Here is a 20,849-nt window from a genome sequence, read left to right as displayed (position 1 = left end):
CCCTTGGTCGCCGCCGAACTTTACACCTGTACCTATGGTGTGTGGTGAGATCTTTCTGTTGTTGTTGTAGTTTTAGCGACGTTTTCGTCGCTCGTTTATACTTGTGAAATTTTTCTGAAATTTGTTCTGTGAAATTTTTCATGAGTTGTTTGCTTTGGCGGAGGCTGCGCTCGTGGTTAGCGCGATACGGAAGCCTAGTTCGAGGCAGGTACCTGACGTTATGCCTCCTAAAGAAGCTCGAGGAGAGATAAGGGCGCAGGATAGTCTGCGTCTTTATCGTCTGAGGCAACTTCCGTTAAGTCTCCCATGTTAGCAGACGTTCAAGCAACTTCCGGTTAGACTTGTTTACTTTCTGTCAAGAGTAGTTTTTCTGGTGTAGCATCTACTGCTTCTGTTTCACCTGGTTGCCCTGGGTTAGCACCAGCTGATGTTGTATCTTTATTGTTGACGCTGAGCGCTCAGGTTTCGACGTTAGCGTCGGAATTATCTTCCACTCGGGAGGAGTTGCGTTCTCTTCCGGCGGGTGTTTCTGATGTTTTTCTTTAGCCATGATCCGGCAGTCTCCTGCGGCTCCCGCTTCGACTTCCGCTAAGCCCTCGGCGTCCGTGACTGGGGCGGATGTCCATGCTTCTCAGGATGGGGTACCCAGTTGGTGTCTCTGCTGAATGTGTCGACACCGGTTCAAGGTATGTTTACACCGCGTGTAGCTAGGTTCTCTAGCGAAAGCGGTGTGCGAGCTCAGGGGGCTCTCTCGTGCGTTGGAGGCCGTGAGAGTTCTTATGAGCAGCGAAAGGACGAACGTTTCCGTAGGTCTCTTGATAAAAATATCGGGGACCGTTTTAGTCCTCTTCCGCCCAGGGGGCAGGAAGTGGTCGGTTCTGCCGACGATAAATTGTCTGAAGTTCTGCCTCCTGGGTCGAGTTTGAGCTCGGGACGGAGGGTAGGGCGGATGACGGGGATGCCTTGAGTGACGGACCGCGGGTGTCCGTCTGTAGGTCAACCTCCTGCGTCTGGTTTCCAGCAGGGCGGTGTGACTGAATAGGCCTCGGTGGCCTACCTGACTACGATGGCGAGCAGGAAGGCTAACCAGGGTACGTCCATGGCGGTGGGCGACACCCAGCTTGCTTGCCGTTCTAGTTGTCCAGCGCAGTGACGTGGGCTAACGAAAATGGCATTTAAGTTATTGGTGACTCTGGGGCTGACCATGGGTGTCATTCTGGGGTCACCTACCTGACTACAATGGCGAGCAGGAAGGTTAACGAGGGTGCGTCCATGGGATGGACGGCACCCAGCTTAACTTGCCGTTCAAGTTGTCCAGCGCAGTGACGTGGTCGGCGGAAAACGGCATTTAAGTTTTGACCGGAATGGGTGGTTGAGAGCAGGGCGTAACTGACTCCCCCTTTTTCCGGTTCCGACTTCTGGAAGTTCGGAGGGACAGGATGTTCTCTTCAGCTTCCGGAGATCGTTGTCCATTGCCCTGGAGTTGGCAAATGGCCGCGTGTAGCCGGGTTCTCCGGTGAAAGTGGTGTACGTTCGCACGAGGAATGTAGCACGCATTTTCGGGCTGGGCAACGTAAGCTTCCGCCCTGGGGGCTGGAAGTTGTTGGGCTGGGTGATTCTTGGATTGGCCATGCGAGTCTCTCTGGGGGTCACCTTCCTGACTTTGACACCGAGTAGGAAGGTGATGTGTGGAGAGGTGTCCACGGTGGTGGATGACACCCAGCTTAACTTGCCGTTCAAGTTGTCCAGCGCAGTGACATGGGCAGTGGTTAACGGCATTTACGACTTGACAGGAAGGGGTGGCTGAGAAATTTTTTCGCTTTATCCACCCCTATCTTTGTTCGACGGCTTCCGGAGTTCGGAGGAACTTTAAGTTCACTTCCGCGACCGGGAATTGTCGTTCATTGCCTTGAAGTTGGCATATGTCTTGTAGTTTTGACTTCCGCTTCCGACGGGCGCAGTGGCGTGGTGGTAAGACGTCGGCCTCCTAATCTAAATCGGGAGGTCGTGAGATCGAATCCCGGTCGCTGCCGTCTGGTGGGTTAAGAGTGGAGATTTTTCCGATCTCCCAGGTCAACTTATGTGCAGACCTGCTAGTGACTTAACCCCCTTCGTGTGTACACGCAAGCACAAGACCAAGTGCGCACGGAAAAGATCCTGTAATCCATGTCAGAGTTCGGTGGGTTATAGAAACACGAAAATACCCAGCATGCTTCCTCCGAAAGCGGCGTATGGCTGCCTAAATGGCGGGGTAAAAACGGTCATACACGTAAAATTCCACTCGTGCAAAAACATGAGTGAACGTGGGAGTTTCAGCCCACGAACGCAGAAGAAGAAGACTTCCGCTTCCTCCCGGGGGGCAGGAAGTGAGCAGTAAGGCTGGTTCTTTGTTGGATATTTTAAGTCAAACAGGAAGGCAGCTTCCGGATTGCACGGTTGTGCTTGACGGCTGCTCAGATGAAGGTGCTTCCGCATTAACGATTGGCACTGGATTCAGGTTCCGTTTCAAGTTAGCAAGGGCGGTGGCGCTCGCAGCTGAAATGGTTCGAGGTTGAATGGAATCGTCCGGTGTGTTTCTAGGCAACCGGTTGGTTCGCATGTTTACTAATCCACGGCCGGTTTCGCTTCCGCTTTTGCGGCTGCGTCTTCCGGTTACAGGATGGGTTAGCGGCCTTCTACCGTTAACACTGTGGTGTTGGTGGTCGGCACTTTTCAGCTTTTGGCTTCCGGGTCCGTTACTGCGGGTCCTTTGCTGTTTTACAGGCTGTATCCACTTCCTCTTCCAGTCTTCTAGCTGGCATGGGACAGGTGGATGGAGACCTGGTCATGAAGTTCCGGTTTGTTTGTTTTTTTTTTCGATTTTGGCAAGTTTTGCCTTATCGGGATGAGTGACTGGTTCTCATCATTTCGATGATCGTTATGATGCTTTTGAACAGGAGGAGGAAATGGGGAGGCTCTTACTTCACTTGTGTCGTTGTTCGCGGCAGTTCGTAGTGGTTTTGAGCTTTCTGAGGAGAATCTTTGGGTGTCAAGCCCTTAGAGCCTCTGTCGGGCTCCTTTTGTGCTTGTGGAAGTTTTCACAAGCGAGTCTTCTTTGTCGCCACTTCCTTGGTGGACAACACTCGACTTTATACCTGCGGCGGGGGTGCTTTAGCTTGTGTCGTACGCTCAAGTAGCGTGTCACTCACGGAGCGCTTTCTGTAGGATTCGGCTAACTCCAGGCTTAAGAACTTAGGTTCTCTTTTTGCGTTCTACGGAACCGCCCTCGGGTTTGACGAACATCCATCTGGATTTTGTTAGCAAGGAGATACTGTCCGTGAGTTCAAGATCTCCTGGCTCGGATAGATTGTCGCATCTTTTCTTTAGGATGGGCTCTTTTGAACTTGCTTTTTCTCTCGCCTGGGCGGTTACGTTCTAAATGGCTATCTTTGTGGTCCTACAGGACGCAGATACAAAGGATGTTTCTTTGCCGTTTTTTGCCTTAGAGTAAGCCTCTGTCTTTAAAGTTTTGTTCTTTTGGCGAGACTTTAATCTCTTTCTCGTTTGAAAGTTCTCTTTTTGAGTCCGCTTCTATGCACGCGGGGTTTTTCCTACTTAGAAAAGCTCACGGTAAAAGGGAAAGCGTTAGGCAGGCCTTGGGGGTTTTTGTTTCTGAACGAAAAGCTTTAGGCTGGCTGTTGTCTATTTTAGCTTTGGCTCGATACCCTCGCTTTCACAAGGTTCTTTCTTGGATCTGTTCAGCGACCTTTTGGTCTCACAGACGGGTCTTTGCAATCTTGGTTCCCAGACCTCTTAAGGCTGGCAAGAAGGCATCTTTGCTTTCTCACATTCGTTTTACACGGATGTCTACTGTAGGGGTATCCTTGAGATACTCAGGGGCTTCCGCCTCGACTCTGGATTTGGCTCAGGGTCTCTATAGGGTTTTTGGTTTTGTTCACTGGCCACTTAGACTGGCGTGGTTCAAAGTGCTTTGTTTCTTACGGAAAGAACTCCTTTTCTTTCTGTTTTTTTGCAGGTGGCTATCCACCTTTCTTTGTGGGTTTCCGTTTTGTCTCCCTTGTTTTTTTTAAGACTTTATGAGATTTCGGCACGTTGTTACGGCTTGGTGCATTTTGGCTTTACCCTGTTTTCAAGACTAGCCTGGCGATTTTTCACGGGAAACGGCCTAGCTTACTCTAGTAGCTTCTGTGAGAGGTGGGAGTAAGCGTGCTTTCTGGCTATTTTGATTAAAGACAGCTCTTTTAAGAAAGTCTGGTCTATGACTTGTGGGTTTTCTTTGTAATTTTTCTGGCATTTGAGCGGAAAATGGGGAAGTCCAGCTTCGATTTGCATTTTCATTTCATGAAACAAGAATTTGGCTCCTTTAGAGTCACGTTTAGCCAATTAAACTTTTCGAGGTTGGTAGATTTTTCTGACTCGCACGGATCTTGTTAGATCAGTGAATCAAAGGTCACTTTCCTGATCTTTCATCTCGGTCGTGATTTAACCTCGACATTTAAGCGGTAATGGGGGCAACCAGCTTCCAATTGCACTTTCAATTCTTGAAGCATGAGTGTGGTTCCTTTAGAGTCACGGTTAGCCAGTTTAACATCTCGAGTTTCGAGGATTTTTCTGTCTTTCACGGTTCTTGTTAGATCGTTGAATCAAAGGGCATTTGACTTTTCTTTCATCTCCGTCGTGATTTAACCTTGGTCGGTTGAAAACGACGTTAAACACTGTATTATGGAGGGAAGAAGGTCTATCTACTCGGGTAGAGGTATGACGTTTTGTAGTCAACCTTACCTAGATGGGCTGCTACACTGGATTCTTGCTCCTGGGGAGCTTGATGTGGTTATTTGTCTTGTGAGGACGCTCAGAAGGCACCTGTCTTGGACTCGGCATTTGGCCAATAAGTCAAAAGCTTGTATGGTATCTCTTATCACATCAGGTGTAAGGATATTGCGATAGGGACTTTAACCAAGTGAGTCTCCATGTTGATCAGACAGGTGTTTACCTGTTGATTAACACAGTCTGGAGATGTTAGGGCAGTTTTGCCTTTCTCTATAGCTGGAACGTTTGAGGCAAGGGCATGGGCCTCCTCTTTGGCAGTCCTCCGGTCGGGCCTTGTTTGGCTGAAGTTCTGGAGTCGGCTTACTGGCGGTCTGAGGAGGGTTTTATTAACTTCCACCTCAGAGACGTCTGGATTCAGGACGGCAGTTCCGCGTTACCTGTTATGGTAGTCGCAGGGCAGGTTCTTATATCATAATTTCGCTATATACCCGCCACCTATAGTAGCAATCTGCTATATGTGAGTTGGGTAATAATATGTCATTTAATCCAAAATTTTAATAATAAATTTTCATTTAATTAATATACTTACCCAACTCACATCGTTTAAACCCTCCCGCCTCCCCGCTGTGTGGTATTGGGTTCTAAAAAAGTAGTGAGTTGGGCTTCGTTCGAATGATGCAAATGGCGGCGTATGCGCACGCATACGGATGTTGGACCGGACATCGGTCTGATATTATGGGATGGATCACTCTTTTTTAGGGTGGTCTCCCTTGTTACCAAGGGGAACGCGTACAGCGTTACCAGCACTGAACTAGAGTTAATTGCTATATGTGAGTTGGGTAAGTATATTAATTAAATGAAAATTTATTATTAAAATTTTGGATTTTCCGCACACGTCTAAAGTAAGCAGATGATTCACACTTACTGTTTTTGTTCCAGAGAAAACAAGCTGCAAAAGGAGCATGATATTGCAGTGAACAAGCTGAACGGGTGGCGACGACGTATGGACAAACAGATGCAAGAAGCCATGCAGAAACTCAAAGACTTTGCCAGCAAGCAGAGCATGTCCGAGTCTGAAAAGTACATGGCAGAACTCAACGCCATGGATGACGAGATAGAGTGGTTCAAAGAAGAGGTAAGCTTTCGCAGAAGTACATGGCAGAACTCAATGCCTATGAAATCGAGTGGTTCAAAGAGGAGGTAAGCTTTTACAGTTTAGAGGGTCAGCTTTCAGCTTTATTGCATCATACTTGGGTGGATTGATGTGCAGACTGATGAATGAGTGGAAAGAATTTGTGTCAGATTCCTATGAACAGTAAACTGTAATTTGAGTTTCAGTGCGATTCTGTTGTTTGGTTGTCTTTGCTGTGATCTGGAGTGTGTTTGAATGAGTGTGTGTGCATTGTATGCTAACTGTCAATACTTAATTTCCTTCAGAAAAATTCATGTCTGGCTTGCCTAAGGGATCAGTGACCATATCAAACAAACTTTTTGTTTTATTAGCTGAATGCAAGCGGTTGTTTTCTAAAAACTGATAAATTCTTTCATATATCTATAGCTGTAACCTGACACGTGTTTCTTTCAGGCGAGATATTCTTGCGACTAGCCGCTCGTGGAGCTAGGAGGCGAGAGTGTATAAGAAATGGGTTGGTGGCCAGCTACGCAAGAATTAAATACCATCGGTTAATACCGAAAAGGTCGTCTGCACTGGTCGGTAAACAGCCATGAACAGCCAATCGGATTGGCAGCAGTGTCGCCGCCATGTTTTCTCGCCTAGCGAGCAAGCCCAAAGCTACCTAGTGTTCGCGGCGAGAATCCTAGCGTCCCACGCGGCGAGAATTGCCCAAGAAACGGTACTTCCTCGCCCCACTCGCTTCACTCGCCATTTCTCGCCTTAAAGGGACTGCTACACCTTATAATAACCATGTCTTTATGTGAGCAGAAGATGAAGATCAACCGAGAGGAGCAGATGCTGGGACTGGAGACGCAGACAGAGTACGAGCAGATCGGCCGTATCCAAGTGGCCAAGGAGCCCTACGACAAGCTGTGGTCAACGGCGGTCAAGTTCCACCAACAGCACGACAAGTGGATGAACGGTCCACTGCTGAACGTCAACGCTGAGTTTGTGGAAGAGGAGGTGAGAATAGACGAATTCCGAAAATAACTGTCGAGATTGTATGGGTTGTGGGAGAGCGACCTTTACTTGCAAAACCTCGTACAAACATTGGAGGGGCCAATCACTAGCAAGGGGTCAGTTGGAAACACATAGAAACACGCACGTATTTCCTTCACCCCCCTTGCTAGGGATTGGCCCCTCCAATATGTGTAAGAAAAGATCACTCTCCCACAACCCATACAAACCCGACAGAGTTATTTCTGAAAATCATCTACTTGGTATATGCTTCGACAGTGTTGGCATAATGTCAAAGCTGAAAGTTGTTGTTGCCATTGCTGCAACTTAATTGCTGTACAGCTGCTGTGTGTGTTCGTGTTTTCTATCAGGCGTATCCTAATTTTGCAAAAGCTCTCGACGCAGATCACTTAAAAGGACTGTGTACCTGTTCGCTTCCACCCCCGTCTCAGGCCCAGGCTTTGCCCAGCCCCATCCAGTGGGGGAAAAACGTCTGTGCCCACAAATTAAGATACATCTTATAAGATACAGTTTTTGGTCTGTGCTAGCTGTTCAGATAGTAGCCTTAGTCATTAATTGCCCTTGGTCTATAATCTTTACCTGAGCAGAAGATAAGCAAGTTGCTGAAGAAGACAAAAAAAAGGTGGTTATGCGCAGTGATGTAAAATCAAAGTCTATGTCACAATCTGGCAATCTGGGTCATATTTTGAGAGTAGATGTTCTACATCTGGCCCTTGCCCTAAAGAGGGACTAATCTACAACCTTTGACAAGCAAGACCCAGAGTGAAAACAGACCACTAAAACATCATCATCTCTTCCTCCCCAGGTTCAAAACCTGTGGCGCACGGCCTACAAGCTGACCAAGATCTTTGCCCACCCGGACTACAAGGGCCCCATGCGGGCGTCGGCCACCATCAAGGCCAAGCTGGAGAAGTTCAAGATCAGCATGCCCATCATCAGCGCCCTCTGCAACCCTGGCATCAAGCAGCGGCACTGGGACATGATGAGCGAGAAGGTATGTGGGTGTAATGATGTGGTGTTAGTGTTTATGATGATCTTGGACGGGCGCAATGGCCCAGTGGATAAGATGCCAGCCTTTCATGCGGAAGGTTAAGTGTTTGAATCCCGGCCGTGCCTGGAGGGTTAAGGGTGGAGATTTTTTCTGATCTCGCAGGTCGACTTATGTGCAGACCTGCGAATACCTTATTCCCTCTTTGTGTGTACACTGAAGCACAAGATCTATTACACGCGGAAAAGATCCTGTAATCCATGTCAGAGTTTGGTGGGTTATAGAAACACAAAAATACCAAGCATGCAACCCTTAAAATTGGCATATGGCTTCCTAAATGGCGGGGTATAAACAGGTCAAGCAAAGTAGAAGATAATTGGTTGTGAGCTATGATACTGTCCAGGAGTAACTGATTCGATCCTCAGAAAGTCTTTGGATGAGCTATATATTAAAAATGTTTGAGCTTTCATTGTACTTTGCAGGTTGGTTTCAACATGACGCCCAGTGACAACACACCGCTGTCAGAGGTGCTCCAAATGGGGCTGGAGAAGTTCCTGGATGACCTCAAGGACATCAGCTCGCAGGCCAGCAAGGAGTACGCCCTGGAGAAGGTCAGTTGCTTCATTCTGCAAGATATAGGAAACAAAGGGAAGTATAAGCACTCTAAATATAGCAACAGTAAGTTATTTTTAACCAGTCTCCTGGCTTCTGAGAGAATAAATATAATTGAAACGAACCATGCTCTCAACAAACTGTGGTCTAAACACCCCAGGAACTTCTCTATTTAGATATACCAGTCAATATAACACTTACCTCGACAGTACTATTCTTGCACATTATCTATTATAGGCCGAAAAAATTGGACAAAACGCTGAGTGGGTACAATTATCTCCCATAACCATGTGCCACCGTGGATCCCAAGCACTGTCCGAGTGCTTCCCCCTTACAGGATGTAGGTGGCGCGTCCTCTTTCTTTTTTCGCGCGTGTCAGACCGGCTGTGTTTCTGCTACGCTCCCGGATTATTTTGGACTAAGAGGCTCCTTTTCTGTGTGGACTATCACCTGTTGGATTATTGTGTGTTATTCCACTTCTGGCTTGAGGCTACGTTGTGTTTCCTTCAACTTGTGCCTCCGTTTTTGTGTGGCGGACTCGGCGTGCCTCCCGTCCTACTTCGTGGTGACCGGTCGTCTGCTTCTCGTTTCGCCGCATTCACTTGAGTATTGACCTAAATTTTCTTTGAATTTTGTTAATTCTCGGTCTTTAAGGGTACGTACAGGGCGAGGTAGGATGTCTCGTCCTGTTTTGGGCTCTGGTTCTACGGAACCAGAGTCTGCCGGGGGCAACCCTTCTCCGGGCGCCCAGCGTCATGTTTTACGCACGGAGAAGGGGATCTTTCGGCGCTCCGACTCTCCCTCCCCAAACGCTTTGCGTTTGCGGCGAGGGAGGGCGGAGAAAGCCTGTTTGAGCAAGCTCAATGCGAGCTTGCTCAAACAGGCTGGGCTTGAGCCTGGGACTTCGGGCGGGGCTGCGCCGTCGAAGGTTCGGGGAAGGTCGAGGGGAAAGAAAAAGCTTCTTTCTCCTTCTCCTTCAGTGGAACAGGCTTCCCCCCCTTCGACGCCGTTGTCCGGCCCTCAGTCTCAGGCTTCAGCTCCTCCCGGTTTCAAGCCTGGGGGGAAGGTTTCCTTCTCCCCCCTGGCTCGAATCCGGGGGCAGGTCGATTCCCAACCCTCTTTGGGGGTTGGTGAATCCGATCTAGGGGCTACTGGAGAGACTCAGGTTTTGACAGCCAACGGCCATACCACGTTGAAAACACCGGTTCTCGTCCGACCACCGAAGTTAAGCAACGTCGGGCCCGGTTAGTACTTGGATGGGTGACCGCCTGGGAACACCGGGTGCAGTTGGCATTAAAATCTTCCTTTTCCGGTGCCTCTCCTGTGCCCTCCTCGGTTTCCACCGCTGTGGAAGCCAGGAGGGACACGGGTCCTCCTCTGAACTCCCTCGCTGGGTCGTCTGCTGCTGTTTTGACAGTAGTTTCGGCCTCCTGGGGGGGGAGATCGGAGGAGATGACGGGGTCTCTGAATTCCCTCCCCGCTGGGGTTGGGATGCGAATTGACCCCGTTCAGGGCGGTCCTGTGGGGGCAGGGGTTTCAGGCTTCGTGCCTACGACCACTGCTACTACGGTTCCCTCTGACGTCCGTGTGACTGGTGGCTGTCCCTCTTGAAACGCTCCGGCCGACTAGTTACTGGACGTGGAGGTGTTCGACAGAACGTGGTACTTCTGTCGAATGGTCAGGGCGACGGGAACATTGTTTCTGTTGCTCAGACCGACACCTCCGACCGGACCGTCTTGACCCCACGCCATTCCTTAGCGTCTGGTGTTCGGGTGACGGATGGTCCGGACCAAGGGTCCGGAACGTTCCAGGCTTACGGGTCGGGATCGAACCGGACCCACGGGTCCCGACTGGACTTGACCTCCGGGTTTGGTCCGGACGGGACCCATGGTACGGGACCGTACCGGACCTTAGGGTCCGGTGCGGGACAGTACCTCTGGCCCTTGCCGGACCCCCCGGACCTACGGGTCCGGATGGTACGGTACGGGACCAGTGTTTCGGTCGGGACCGGACCACCCGACCACCTCTGTTGGTCTGGGTGGTCTGGCACCGAACCGGAACACACCGGACCTACGGGTCCGGAGGGTACGGTACCGGACCAGTGGTCCGGTCGGGACCGGACCACTCGACCACCTCTGTTGGTCCGGGTGGTCTGGCACCGAACCGGACCATGCCGGACCTACGGGTCCGGATGGTACGGTATGTCCACGTCCGGACCGAGCCACCCGAACACTTCTGTGGGTACGGATGGTTCGGTACCGAACGGGACCTCCGGATGGTACGGGACCGGACCGAATCTACGGGTTCGGATGGTCCGGTACCGGACCACCCGACCACCTCTGTTGGTCCGGATGGTCTGTCACCGAACCGGACCATACCGGACCACCGGACCTACGGGTCCGGATGGTACGGTAGGTCCACGTCCGGACCGAACACTTCAGTGGGTACGGATGGTTCGGTGCCGTACGGGACCTCCGGATGGTATGGGACCGGACCACAGGACCGGAACACCGGACCACCCTACCGGATCGGTCCGGACCACCCGACCACCTCTGTTGGTCCGGATGGTCTGGCACCGAACCGGACCTACGGGTCCGGATGGTACGGTATGTCCACGTCCGGACCGAGCCACCCGAACACTTCTGTGGGTACGGGTGGTTCGGTGCCGAACGGGACCTCCGGATGGTGCGGGACCGGACCGGACCTACGGGTCCGGATGGTCCGGTGCTGGACCGGTGGTCCGGTCCGGACCGGACCACCCGACCACCTCTGTTGGTCCGGATGGTCTGGCACCGAACCGGACCATACCGGACTTACGGGTCCGGATGGTACGGTGTGTCCACGTCCGGACCGAGCCACCCGAACACTTCTGTGGGTACGGATGGTTCGGTACCGAACGGGACCTCCGGATGGTACGGGACCGGACCGGAACACCGGACCGGAACACCGGACCGGAACACCGGACCACCCTACCGGACCGGTCCGGACCACCCGACCACCTCTGTTGGTCCGGATGGTCTGGCACCGAACCGGACCTACGGGTCCGGATGGTACGGTACGTCCACGCCCGGACCGAACCACCCGAACACTTCTGTGCGTACGGATGGTTCGGTGCCGAACAGGACCTCCGGATGGTACCGGACCTACGGGTCCGGACCTACGGGTCCGGATGGTCCGGTGCGGGACCACCCGACCACCTCTGTTGGTCTGGATGGTCTGGCACCGAACCGGACCATACCGGACCACCGGACCTACGGGTCCGGATGGTACGGTATGTCCACGTCCGGACCTAACCACCCGAACACTTCTGTGGGTACGATGGTTCGGTGCTGAACGGGACCTCCGGATGGTACGGCACCGGACCGGACCACCCTACCGGACCGGATCGGCACCCCCGACCGGACCGGACCATTTCTTTTCTGATCAGACCCGATGGGTTCCTGTTCAGTCTATAAATGGCGGGGGTTCGTTGGCTGGGCTGACCCAACAGTCGCAGGGTTGTTGTTTTTCTCCCCCTTCGGCTGCTGGAGACGTTTCGTCTTTGGGGCAGGGGTCTTCGCGGCCTCTTGCTTCTGTGGGCGTTTCTTCACAGCCTGCTTCATCGCTTTCGGCTCTTCCCCCTCAAGCTCCCTACACTCCTGCTTTTGAGGAGTTGTCGGGAAGTGAAGAGGAGAGTGAGTCGGAGGACGATAGGGAGGAGGATCAGGGTCGCCCTGAGGTTAACACTGAACCTCTACCCTTGCCGGTTTCTGATGGAACTTCCGAAGCTATGCTTCGTACTTTCCAACAGTACATGACAGACATCACGCGGCGTCTTGACGTCACGGATGCCTCTCTTAAGCGTCTGTCGTCTAGTGTTGACACACAGGACGTGGACCCGGGGTCTGAGGACGAGAGGCAGGAGGCTCGTCCTCGCACAGCTAGAAGGACGTTTGAACAGTTTCAGGACGTCCTTCCCTGAGACGCCCTCTCGTCCTTTGAGTCCGCTTCGGCCCGGGCGCGGGAGGCTCACGCCGCGTCTGCCGGCGGCTCGTTTTATGAACGATCCGGCCGCCGGCAATTCGCGTTCCACCCTAGTCTAAGTGCCACGGTGGAAGCGGCAGCACATCGCCTGAGGAGTACAGATTCACGTGCAAACGCGACCTATGTTCCTCGGGAGGACGCGGGTTCAGTGCCATGCTTTCCTTCGGGAGGCGCACCTCCACTGTTTCCTCGTGTCCAATCTGTTTCGTCCCTCCCTTTTCCCTTTGACTCTCGAACTCTCCCTTTCCAGACTTCGAGTGTTTAGGGTGGGGCTGACGGTGATGTGTTCGTTGGGGAGGTGCCTTCGGTCAAGAAGGTGGAACTGAGCTCTGCTTCGTTCCACAGTCTTGAGGCCACCGTTTCTTCCACAGTCGAGGCCCAATCACAGGCCTTGACATGGATGAGCACGCTGTCCACACTGTTGGACCCTCCCGATCGGGCAGAGTCCGATTCCACTCGGGTCCTTGACACGGTTCGAGTGGATCGGGCTTTGCATGCCGTGCGATCGTGCGTGACGTCTGCGGCAGAATTGGCCATTGGAACACGGGTCCACTTTATTGGCCCTGTTCCGTGATCATTTTCTGCCTACTTCTATAGTGCCTCCGGATATGAGGAAGAGTCTGAGGAACACGTTTCCTCAGCCTTCTTCCCTCTTTCATCCGGACACTGTTCGTTCTGTGGTGGAGTCCACACGCCAGAGGAACACTGATTCTCTGATGGTTGGCCTCGCTGCTTCGGCGACGGCGGCGGGGAGTAAGAGAAGTGCTACAGTCACCTCCAGCTCCCAGCCTCAGAAGAAGAAGAAGAAGCCAGTTTCACTGCCTCCTTCTTCCTCCTCTTAGGCGCCTGTTGCGTTCCCAAGCAAGAGGAAGGGTGCTCAGACAGGTAAGGGGAAGCAGCACCACCAGGGGGGGTGGTCGCAAGCCTGCGCCTGCCCGCCAGCAGAATTTTCAGTGAGTCCCGGCCCTACGTTGACGCCCCCTCAAGTTGCCCCTCTTTCGTCCGTCGGTTCCCTTTTTTCGGGCCCGCGGCATGTGGGGCAGACTGGTCTCCAACCAGTTTTTCTTGAGGGTGGTGTGGTCGGGGTTTTCTCTACCGCTGTCGTCACAACCTCCATTGTCCGCTCTACCTTGGACGTTCCCCCCTCCTCGAGAGCCTGCCAGATGGCAGGCTCTTCAGGACGAGGTGAACTCGTTGGTCGAGAAGAAGGCGGTCTACCCCCTTTCTCAGCCTTCTCTGGGGTTCTGCTCCCGCCTGTTCACCGTCCCCAAAAAGGACGGCCGGTTCAGGCCGGTGTTGGACCTCTCCACCTTGAGCTTGTACCTTCACAGGTGCAAGTTCAAGATGGAAACCCCTTCGTCGGTCCGGTTGGCCATCCGGCCAAACGATTGGGCCATGTCTGGGACCTCCAGGATGCTTACTTCCACATCCTGGTGGCCCCGGGGTACCGACATCTGCTCCGGTTCGTTTGGGAGGGCACGGTGTTCGAGTTTCGGGCCCTCCCATTCGGCCTGTCCTTGGCCCCTCTGATTTTCAACGGGGACAACAACACCACATGCTTAGCTTACCTTCGCCACCAGGGGGGCACCAATTCTCGGTCCCTCTCCCTGTTGGCGGAGGAGATTCTGCTCTGGTGCCAGACCAATCAGGTCCGGATGTCAGTCCAGTTCGTTCCGGGGAAACTGAACGCCCTGGCCGACATTCTCAGTCGGGGCGATCAGGTTCTCTCCACAGAATGGACCATCGCTCACAACGTTCTACAGCGTCTGTGGGCAAGGTGGGACCGTCCTCTGATCGATCTGTTCGTAACTCGATTCAGCGCTCGGCTTCCCAGGTACGTCAGCCCCTTTCGAGACATGAATGCGTTCCACTTGGACGCATTCACTCTCTTGTGGAGGCTCCTCGATGCTTACGCCTATCCCCCGACATCTCTGATTCCGAGGGTGCTGGCAAAATATCTGCAGGAACGACCAAGACTGATTTTGGTCGCGCCTTACTGGCCAACAGCTCCGTGGTTTCCAGATCTTCGCGGTCTCACCCACGTAGACCCTCTACCTCTGGATCTGGACGGGGGAGGTCTGCTCCAGCCTCGATCATGCCTCCCTCATCCACGTCCAGAGAGTCTGTGCTTGACCGCATGGCTCTTGTGCGCTCCAAACTGCTTGCACTAGGATTGCACAAGAGTTCAGTAGAGTTTTCCTTGAACGCTAAGAGGCGATCAACTAATCAGCTCTACGACTTACGCTGGAGAGCTTGGGCCACCTTCGCCTTGTCCAAGGGGATAAAGCCGCTTTATTCCTCAACACAGGACTTGGCCAACTTCCTGGTGGAAGTGTATCAAAAGAAGAGTCTTTCTTCTAAGACTCTTCTTGGATACAGATCTGCCATCGCTTCCACGATTGCGGCCGCTACTGGTCGCAGAACTGAACACTTGATCAGGTCCTCCCTCATCGCTAATGTCCTTTCGGGTATTAGCAATGCAGCGGTGTCTAAACCTCGGGTTTCATTTCCCAAGGGGGATGTCTTTCTGGTCCTCAAACTCCTGCGTAGCAATGAGTTTGAACCCCTGGCAGGCATCAGTATCAAGTTGCTGATTTTTAAGACTAATTGTTCCTCATCGCTTTAGCCACTTGCCGTAGACTCAGTGGTATTCAAGCTTTGAGTGGCCTGGACTTTGACATTGAGTTCACCACACAGCAGTGGTTGCTAGCATGGTCACGTCAGTCTAAGGTATGTTTCTTGGGTATATTTTCTTTTACGGTAGTACTGTTCGAAAATTGCCTGGGTATCTTAATCCTTGGATTTAAGTGATTTTGATTAAGGAGTTTAATACTCTACATATCACCCTCACACCACTCTGGTATTCTGTGCAAGAATAGTACTGTCGAGGTAAGTGTTATATTGACTGTAAGGCTTCTTTTTAAGCCTACTGTCTATATGATACTTACCGAGACAGTACTATTAGAGTTTCCCTCCCGCCTCCCCTCTTGATATGTTATGGGCTTTTTGAGGGTCTGCAGCTCATAAAGAAAGAGGACGCGCCACCTACATCCTGTAAGGGGGAAGCACTCGGACAGTGCTTGGGATCCACGGTGGCGCATGGTTATGGGAGATAATTGTACCCACTCAGCGTTTTGTCCAATTTTTTCGGCCTATAATAGATAATGTGCAAGAATAGTACTGTCTCGGTAAGTATCATATAGACAGTAGGCTTAAAAAGAAGCCTTACAATTGTTTTGATATGTGCATGCGCACACATATCAGGCATGAAAATTCTCCGTATTTTCGGTATTTTCCGTATTTTTGAAAAAAATAAACCGTAATTTTTTTTATTTTCCGTATTTTTCCTCTTTTTTTTTTTTTTTTTTTTTTTTTTTTTTCCCTAGTCATAGTTATAGTAAAATAGTTTTGGGGCCATGGTTGAATCCAATTTTAAGGCTCAGATAGCCCCAGATTGCACCAAATTGCACCCTTGAAAAAAAAAATTTCCGGGGGGGCATGCCCCCGGACCCCCTAGAAGTCTTGGCGCTTCGCGCCTGCGAAACTTGGCGCTATGCGCCTGCGAAACTTGGCGCTATGCGCCTGCGAAACTTGGCGCTACGCGCCTTCGAATTTTTTTTCTCAGTATTTTATTTTTTTTCAGTTTTCATGCCTGACATATACACACACACATTATTCTTGGTTGTTGCAATCTCTGAGGTATGGCAACCACAAACACACACACACACACACACACACACACACACACACACACACACACACACTTACATCCATTCTTATATATAATTAGATTATTGATTATGTCCACAGGCGCTTGTGAAGATGAAGAAGGACTGGGCGGACATGCACTTCAACTTCGTGGAATACAAAGACACCGGACTCAGCATCCTGGCCTCGTTTGAAGACATCCAGGTGCTGCTGGAAGACCACGTCGTCAAAACCATGACCATGAAGGGGTCGCCCTTCATCGCACCCTTTGAGAAAGAAGTTACCGAGTGGGACCAGAATCTGGTAAGATTCATTTTGGTTGCTGTGTGGGTGGGCTGTTCGTCTGACTGTTTTGTCCCCTCTCTCTGCACATCCAAATGTATTAGGTGTGTGTATTTCGGGCACTCGTTTGTGAAATCATAGTAGTTTGTTCCCAAGACCAGAGACTGCTGATATCTTTTCCGTAATTTTGTACCTTTTCATTTATTCATTCATTCATTCATTCAATTGCTCACTTGTTTATTCATCATTTCTGTATTCATTTAATTGTAACAGATCTATCACCTAAGCAGGTTACAAATGGGCCGAATGAAGCAAAAAGGTCCTCAAGAGAAGAAACTAATACCTTAAAATCAGCAAACACAATAATTCACGAGATCTAAACAACAAAACAGATTCACCTCTATGTTTCTTACGAAACTTTCGTCTTTTTCTCTCTTGTACAAACAGCATGTCATGAAGGAAATCCTGGACTCATGGCTCAAAGTGCAGACGGCCTTGGCTGTACCTGGAACCCATCTTTGGCTCTCAGGATTCCCGCAACCTATATGACTAACTAATTCATCTTTTTCGTGTGTCTAGCATCGCATGAAGGACATCCTGGACTCATGGCTCAAAGTGCAGGCGGCCTGGTTGTACCTGGAACCCATCTTTGGCTCTCAGGATATCCGTAACCAGATTCCTGTGGAGGGCAAGATGTTTGAAGAAGTTGATGATCAGTGGTAAGAGTCTATCTCTGTATCAGACCTGTTTACCCTTATGATTTTGGCGTAATTTATTACGATTTTCTGCAAAAAATACGCCATTCCGCTATCCGTGTCAAGACTACGATTTTCATAAATAAAAAAATAAAAATAAAAATTATTTTTTATTTTTATTAATTCACATGTTTGGCATTGTTTTTTTCAATGGCAAAATGGGGTGAAAAAGCACAGGACTGACCAGAGATCATGTCTGTCTGATGAGACGCTGGAGAGCCTTCTAGTGGTGAAGTCTCGCCCTCACTCATTCGGCAAGCGCAAGTACAGTAGAGAAGCGCTTGACACACTCAAAAAGGCCAACTGCGAGCAAAAGAAAAAGAATCAGTGATGCATGTGCTTTTGATGTGATCTTCTTTGAAATTATGATGACTACAAAAACTGACTGATGTGTTTTGTTTGTGAATGATGGATATATGTGCATGATTGCGTTTCGCAGACACAGTTGTCATGTGCGTTGTAATTGGCGACGAATGCTGGATGATTACTATTTTTGTGCCAGGATTACTATTTTTGGGGCTGAGCATTACTCCAAAACACTTATGGGGGTAAACAGGTCTGCTGTATAGTTTGGATGAGGTGAGACTTTTGTATACTTCAAGACATATTGCCCACAGAATTTTGCTTAAAAACCAGCACACATATTTTCAGATAGTTTGACTTGTGTTAGTGTAACATGATTTTGGGAAATGTACTTTTCTTCTCCTTCTGTGATCGTGGACTGCGACTCCCACATACACTTGTAAGCGTGAGTGGGCTTTTACGTTTGTGACCATTTTCCACGTGCCATTTGGCACAAAAAGCTCTTCCTTTTGCGGAATCAAAAGGGTGAACATTATATTCAACAAATTAGAAGCCAGATCAGATATCTCAGGTGCCAACACGGCAACAGATGATGACGGAAAGAATTAACTTTGCACTCATAGACAGCTACATTGGATCACATCTAATTGCTTACCATCTATTTATTTAGGCGTGAGATGATGACAAACGCAGTGAAAGACACCAAGGCGCTGGTGGTCGTCAACCAGGAGAACATGTTGGAGAAACTCAAACACTCTGAGGTATGTCTGGTAGTGTGTCAAGCATATTGTAGGCATGTGGCACTTAGTGAGTAACATTTCTGACTCTTATGAAGTAGGCAACATTTAGATAGAGACAAGGTTTGATCATTGCGACTGCACAGAAATGTGCTGGAAAATTAACAAAGGAGTTTTATTCAAGGCGAGGAATACGTTAAAATATGCATGGTTTGTGTACTTCGGTAATATTGATTTAGTAAGGAATGCACTTCAATTACTTTGCCGTCAGCGTTTTTGCTGCTTGCATTTTGTGTCTTTCTGGATTAGTTAACTCACTCGCCACGACCAGTTTTCTCCCTTGACTTTCCCTCCAGACGGGCCATTTGCATGGGTTAGGAAAAAATTCATAGTGAAAGAATGAATAAAGATAGACAGATGAATCGCTAATTTCACCTTCATCCACGTCAGATCCTTCAGTTTGAAGCATTTCAACAACTTCCAACGCCGTAAAACGCCTGTCATTGGGTCTACGAGACGAGCGTGACAACTGCGTGGAAGACGCCATTGTCTTACTGTTTACCCTGACGCTGATCGTCGGTAGTTTCGCAAACCGGGTCACAATACAGACAAAGAAAGGGACAAGTGAATGCAGTTGCTTCCCTTGCACTGTGGAAAGACCACAGAACAAGCTAGCAACATTTAGTTCCGTACAAACTGCGTCACGATCGCCGCGCGAATTTTTGAAATTCAGAAACGCTATAGCGTTCGGTCGTCCGGAACGCTATGGCGGACTTGGAACGCTATAGCGTTCCATCGTCCGGAGAGAGTTAATAAGCAAAAAGAGACCAAGTGATGGTAATGTGTACGTTGTAACATATACTGTACTTTGATTTTTTCCACAGTCTATGCTGGATGACATTCAGAAAGGCCTGAACAACTATCTTGAAAAGAAACGACTCTTCTTCCCAAGGTAAAATGTTTTCTTTGTTTTTCAATCAATTAATCCATCAAACAAACTTATTATCTCAAGCATAAGAAATTACGTTGGTGGTGCATAAATGACAAACACAACACTACAACATTATCATATTATCATGGGGATTTTTGTGTTTGTAGGGATCTTGCATATGACCAAACACAATATATGATGCTGATCATGTTGATGATAAGGATTTTTACTTGACAGATTTTTCTTCCTGTCCAACGATGAACTGCTGGAGATTTTGTCAGAGACCAAAGACCCTTTGCGCGTACAACCCCATCTCAAGAAGTGCTTCGAGGGCATAGAATGCTTGACCTTCAACGCTGACAAGGTCATTCTGGCCATGGAGTCGGCAGAGAAGGAGAAGGTGGCGTTCTCACGTCCCATCGTCCCAGCTGAAGCAAACGGCTTGGTGGAGAGATGGTTGTTACAGGTATTTGTTTCTGTTCTATTAGGCCCAAAAAAAAAAAATTGTTTCTGGTAACATGGCTAAAAAAATAGGGTCGGTAGGTAGGGATTTTTTTTAATTTTTTTTATTTTTATTTTTTTTACCCCAAATGTAGACCAATAAAACTAACTTTAAAAATCGCGCAAAGAGACTGGATTCACTATACATAGAGACAAGACACTCAACACATTTACAAATCGTCAGCGGACTTTCGTTTTCACACGTTTTTGTTGTTCATTTTCTCACCCTGTCCTTTACCACCAAAAAAAACCAACATTTTTTGGGTTTGGAAAAAAAAAGTTTAGGGTCGGCGCTGAAATTTAGGGTCGGTCGGGTGACCAGAAACAGTCAAATTTTTTTTTTTTGCCTTATGACAATGGAAGGATCCCCTTACAGGTATTATATTTGTTTCTGTTCTATTATGACAATAGAAGGATCCCCTTACAGGTATTATATTTGTTTCTGTTCTATTATGACAATAGAAGGATCCCCTTACAGGTATTATATTTGTTTCTGTTCTATTATGACAATAGAAGGATCCCCTTACAGGTATTATATTTGTTTCTGTTCTATTATGACAATAGAAGGATCCCCTTACAGGTATTATATTTGTTTCTGTTCTATTATGACAATAGAAGGATCCCCTTACAGGTATTATATTTGTTTCTGTTCTATTATGACAATAGAAGGATCCCCTTACAGGTATTATATTTGTTTCTGTTCTATTATGACAATAGAAGGATCCCCTTACAGGTATTATATTTGTTTCTGTTCTATTATGACAATAGAAGGATCCCCTTACAGGTATTATATTTGTTTCTGTTCTATTATGACAATAGAAGGATCCCCTTACAGGTATTATATTTGTTTCTGTTCTTTTAGGACAAAGGAAGAATCCCCCCCTTTTTTTTTTTAAATAAATTTTTAAAAAATAAAAAAGCGTTGTGATGTATTAAGTTGCTCCTGCAACATGTGCACAGATGCTTATAGCCAGCTTGCACAATATTTTATATGATAAATGTCCTAATCAACCCCAGGTGTTTCTATGAATGATAGAGTTTTGTTCGGGTAGAATAGTGGGATGCATGCATACTGTTAACAACCCTG

The 20,849-nt window shown here is 49.0% G+C and overlaps 1 protein-coding gene and 1 non-coding gene across 2 annotated transcripts in view; both read left to right on the top strand.

Annotated features, from left to right (window-relative positions):
• Positions 1–20,849, top strand: part of LOC138964250 (dynein axonemal heavy chain 3-like) — a 210,795-nt gene that overhangs the window by 78,895 nt on the left and 111,051 nt on the right. The window contains exons 17-25 of the mRNA XM_070336152.1: positions 5,710–5,905; positions 6,713–6,907; positions 7,728–7,916; positions 8,393–8,521; positions 16,356–16,556; positions 17,115–17,254; positions 18,264–18,354; positions 19,215–19,282; positions 19,499–19,727. Of these exons, the coding sequence (XP_070192253.1) occupies positions 5,710–5,905; positions 6,713–6,907; positions 7,728–7,916; positions 8,393–8,521; positions 16,356–16,556; positions 17,115–17,254; positions 18,264–18,354; positions 19,215–19,282; positions 19,499–19,727 (1,438 nt within the window). The remainder of the gene's footprint in view (positions 1–5,709; positions 5,906–6,712; positions 6,908–7,727; positions 7,917–8,392; positions 8,522–16,355; positions 16,557–17,114; positions 17,255–18,263; positions 18,355–19,214; positions 19,283–19,498; positions 19,728–20,849) is intronic.
• LOC138965745 (5S ribosomal RNA) lies at positions 9,697–9,815 on the top strand. Its single transcript, XR_011455515.1, has one exon. It is a non-coding gene; the product is annotated as a 5S ribosomal RNA (ribosomal RNA).

This window comes from Littorina saxatilis, linkage group LG4, assembly GCF_037325665.1.
Source record: "Littorina saxatilis isolate snail1 linkage group LG4, US_GU_Lsax_2.0, whole genome shotgun sequence".
NCBI lineage: Eukaryota > Metazoa > Mollusca > Gastropoda > Littorinimorpha > Littorinidae > Littorina > Littorina saxatilis.
The sequence above is the reverse complement of the archived record's forward strand: the minus strand, read 5'-3'. Positions and strand labels throughout refer to the sequence as shown.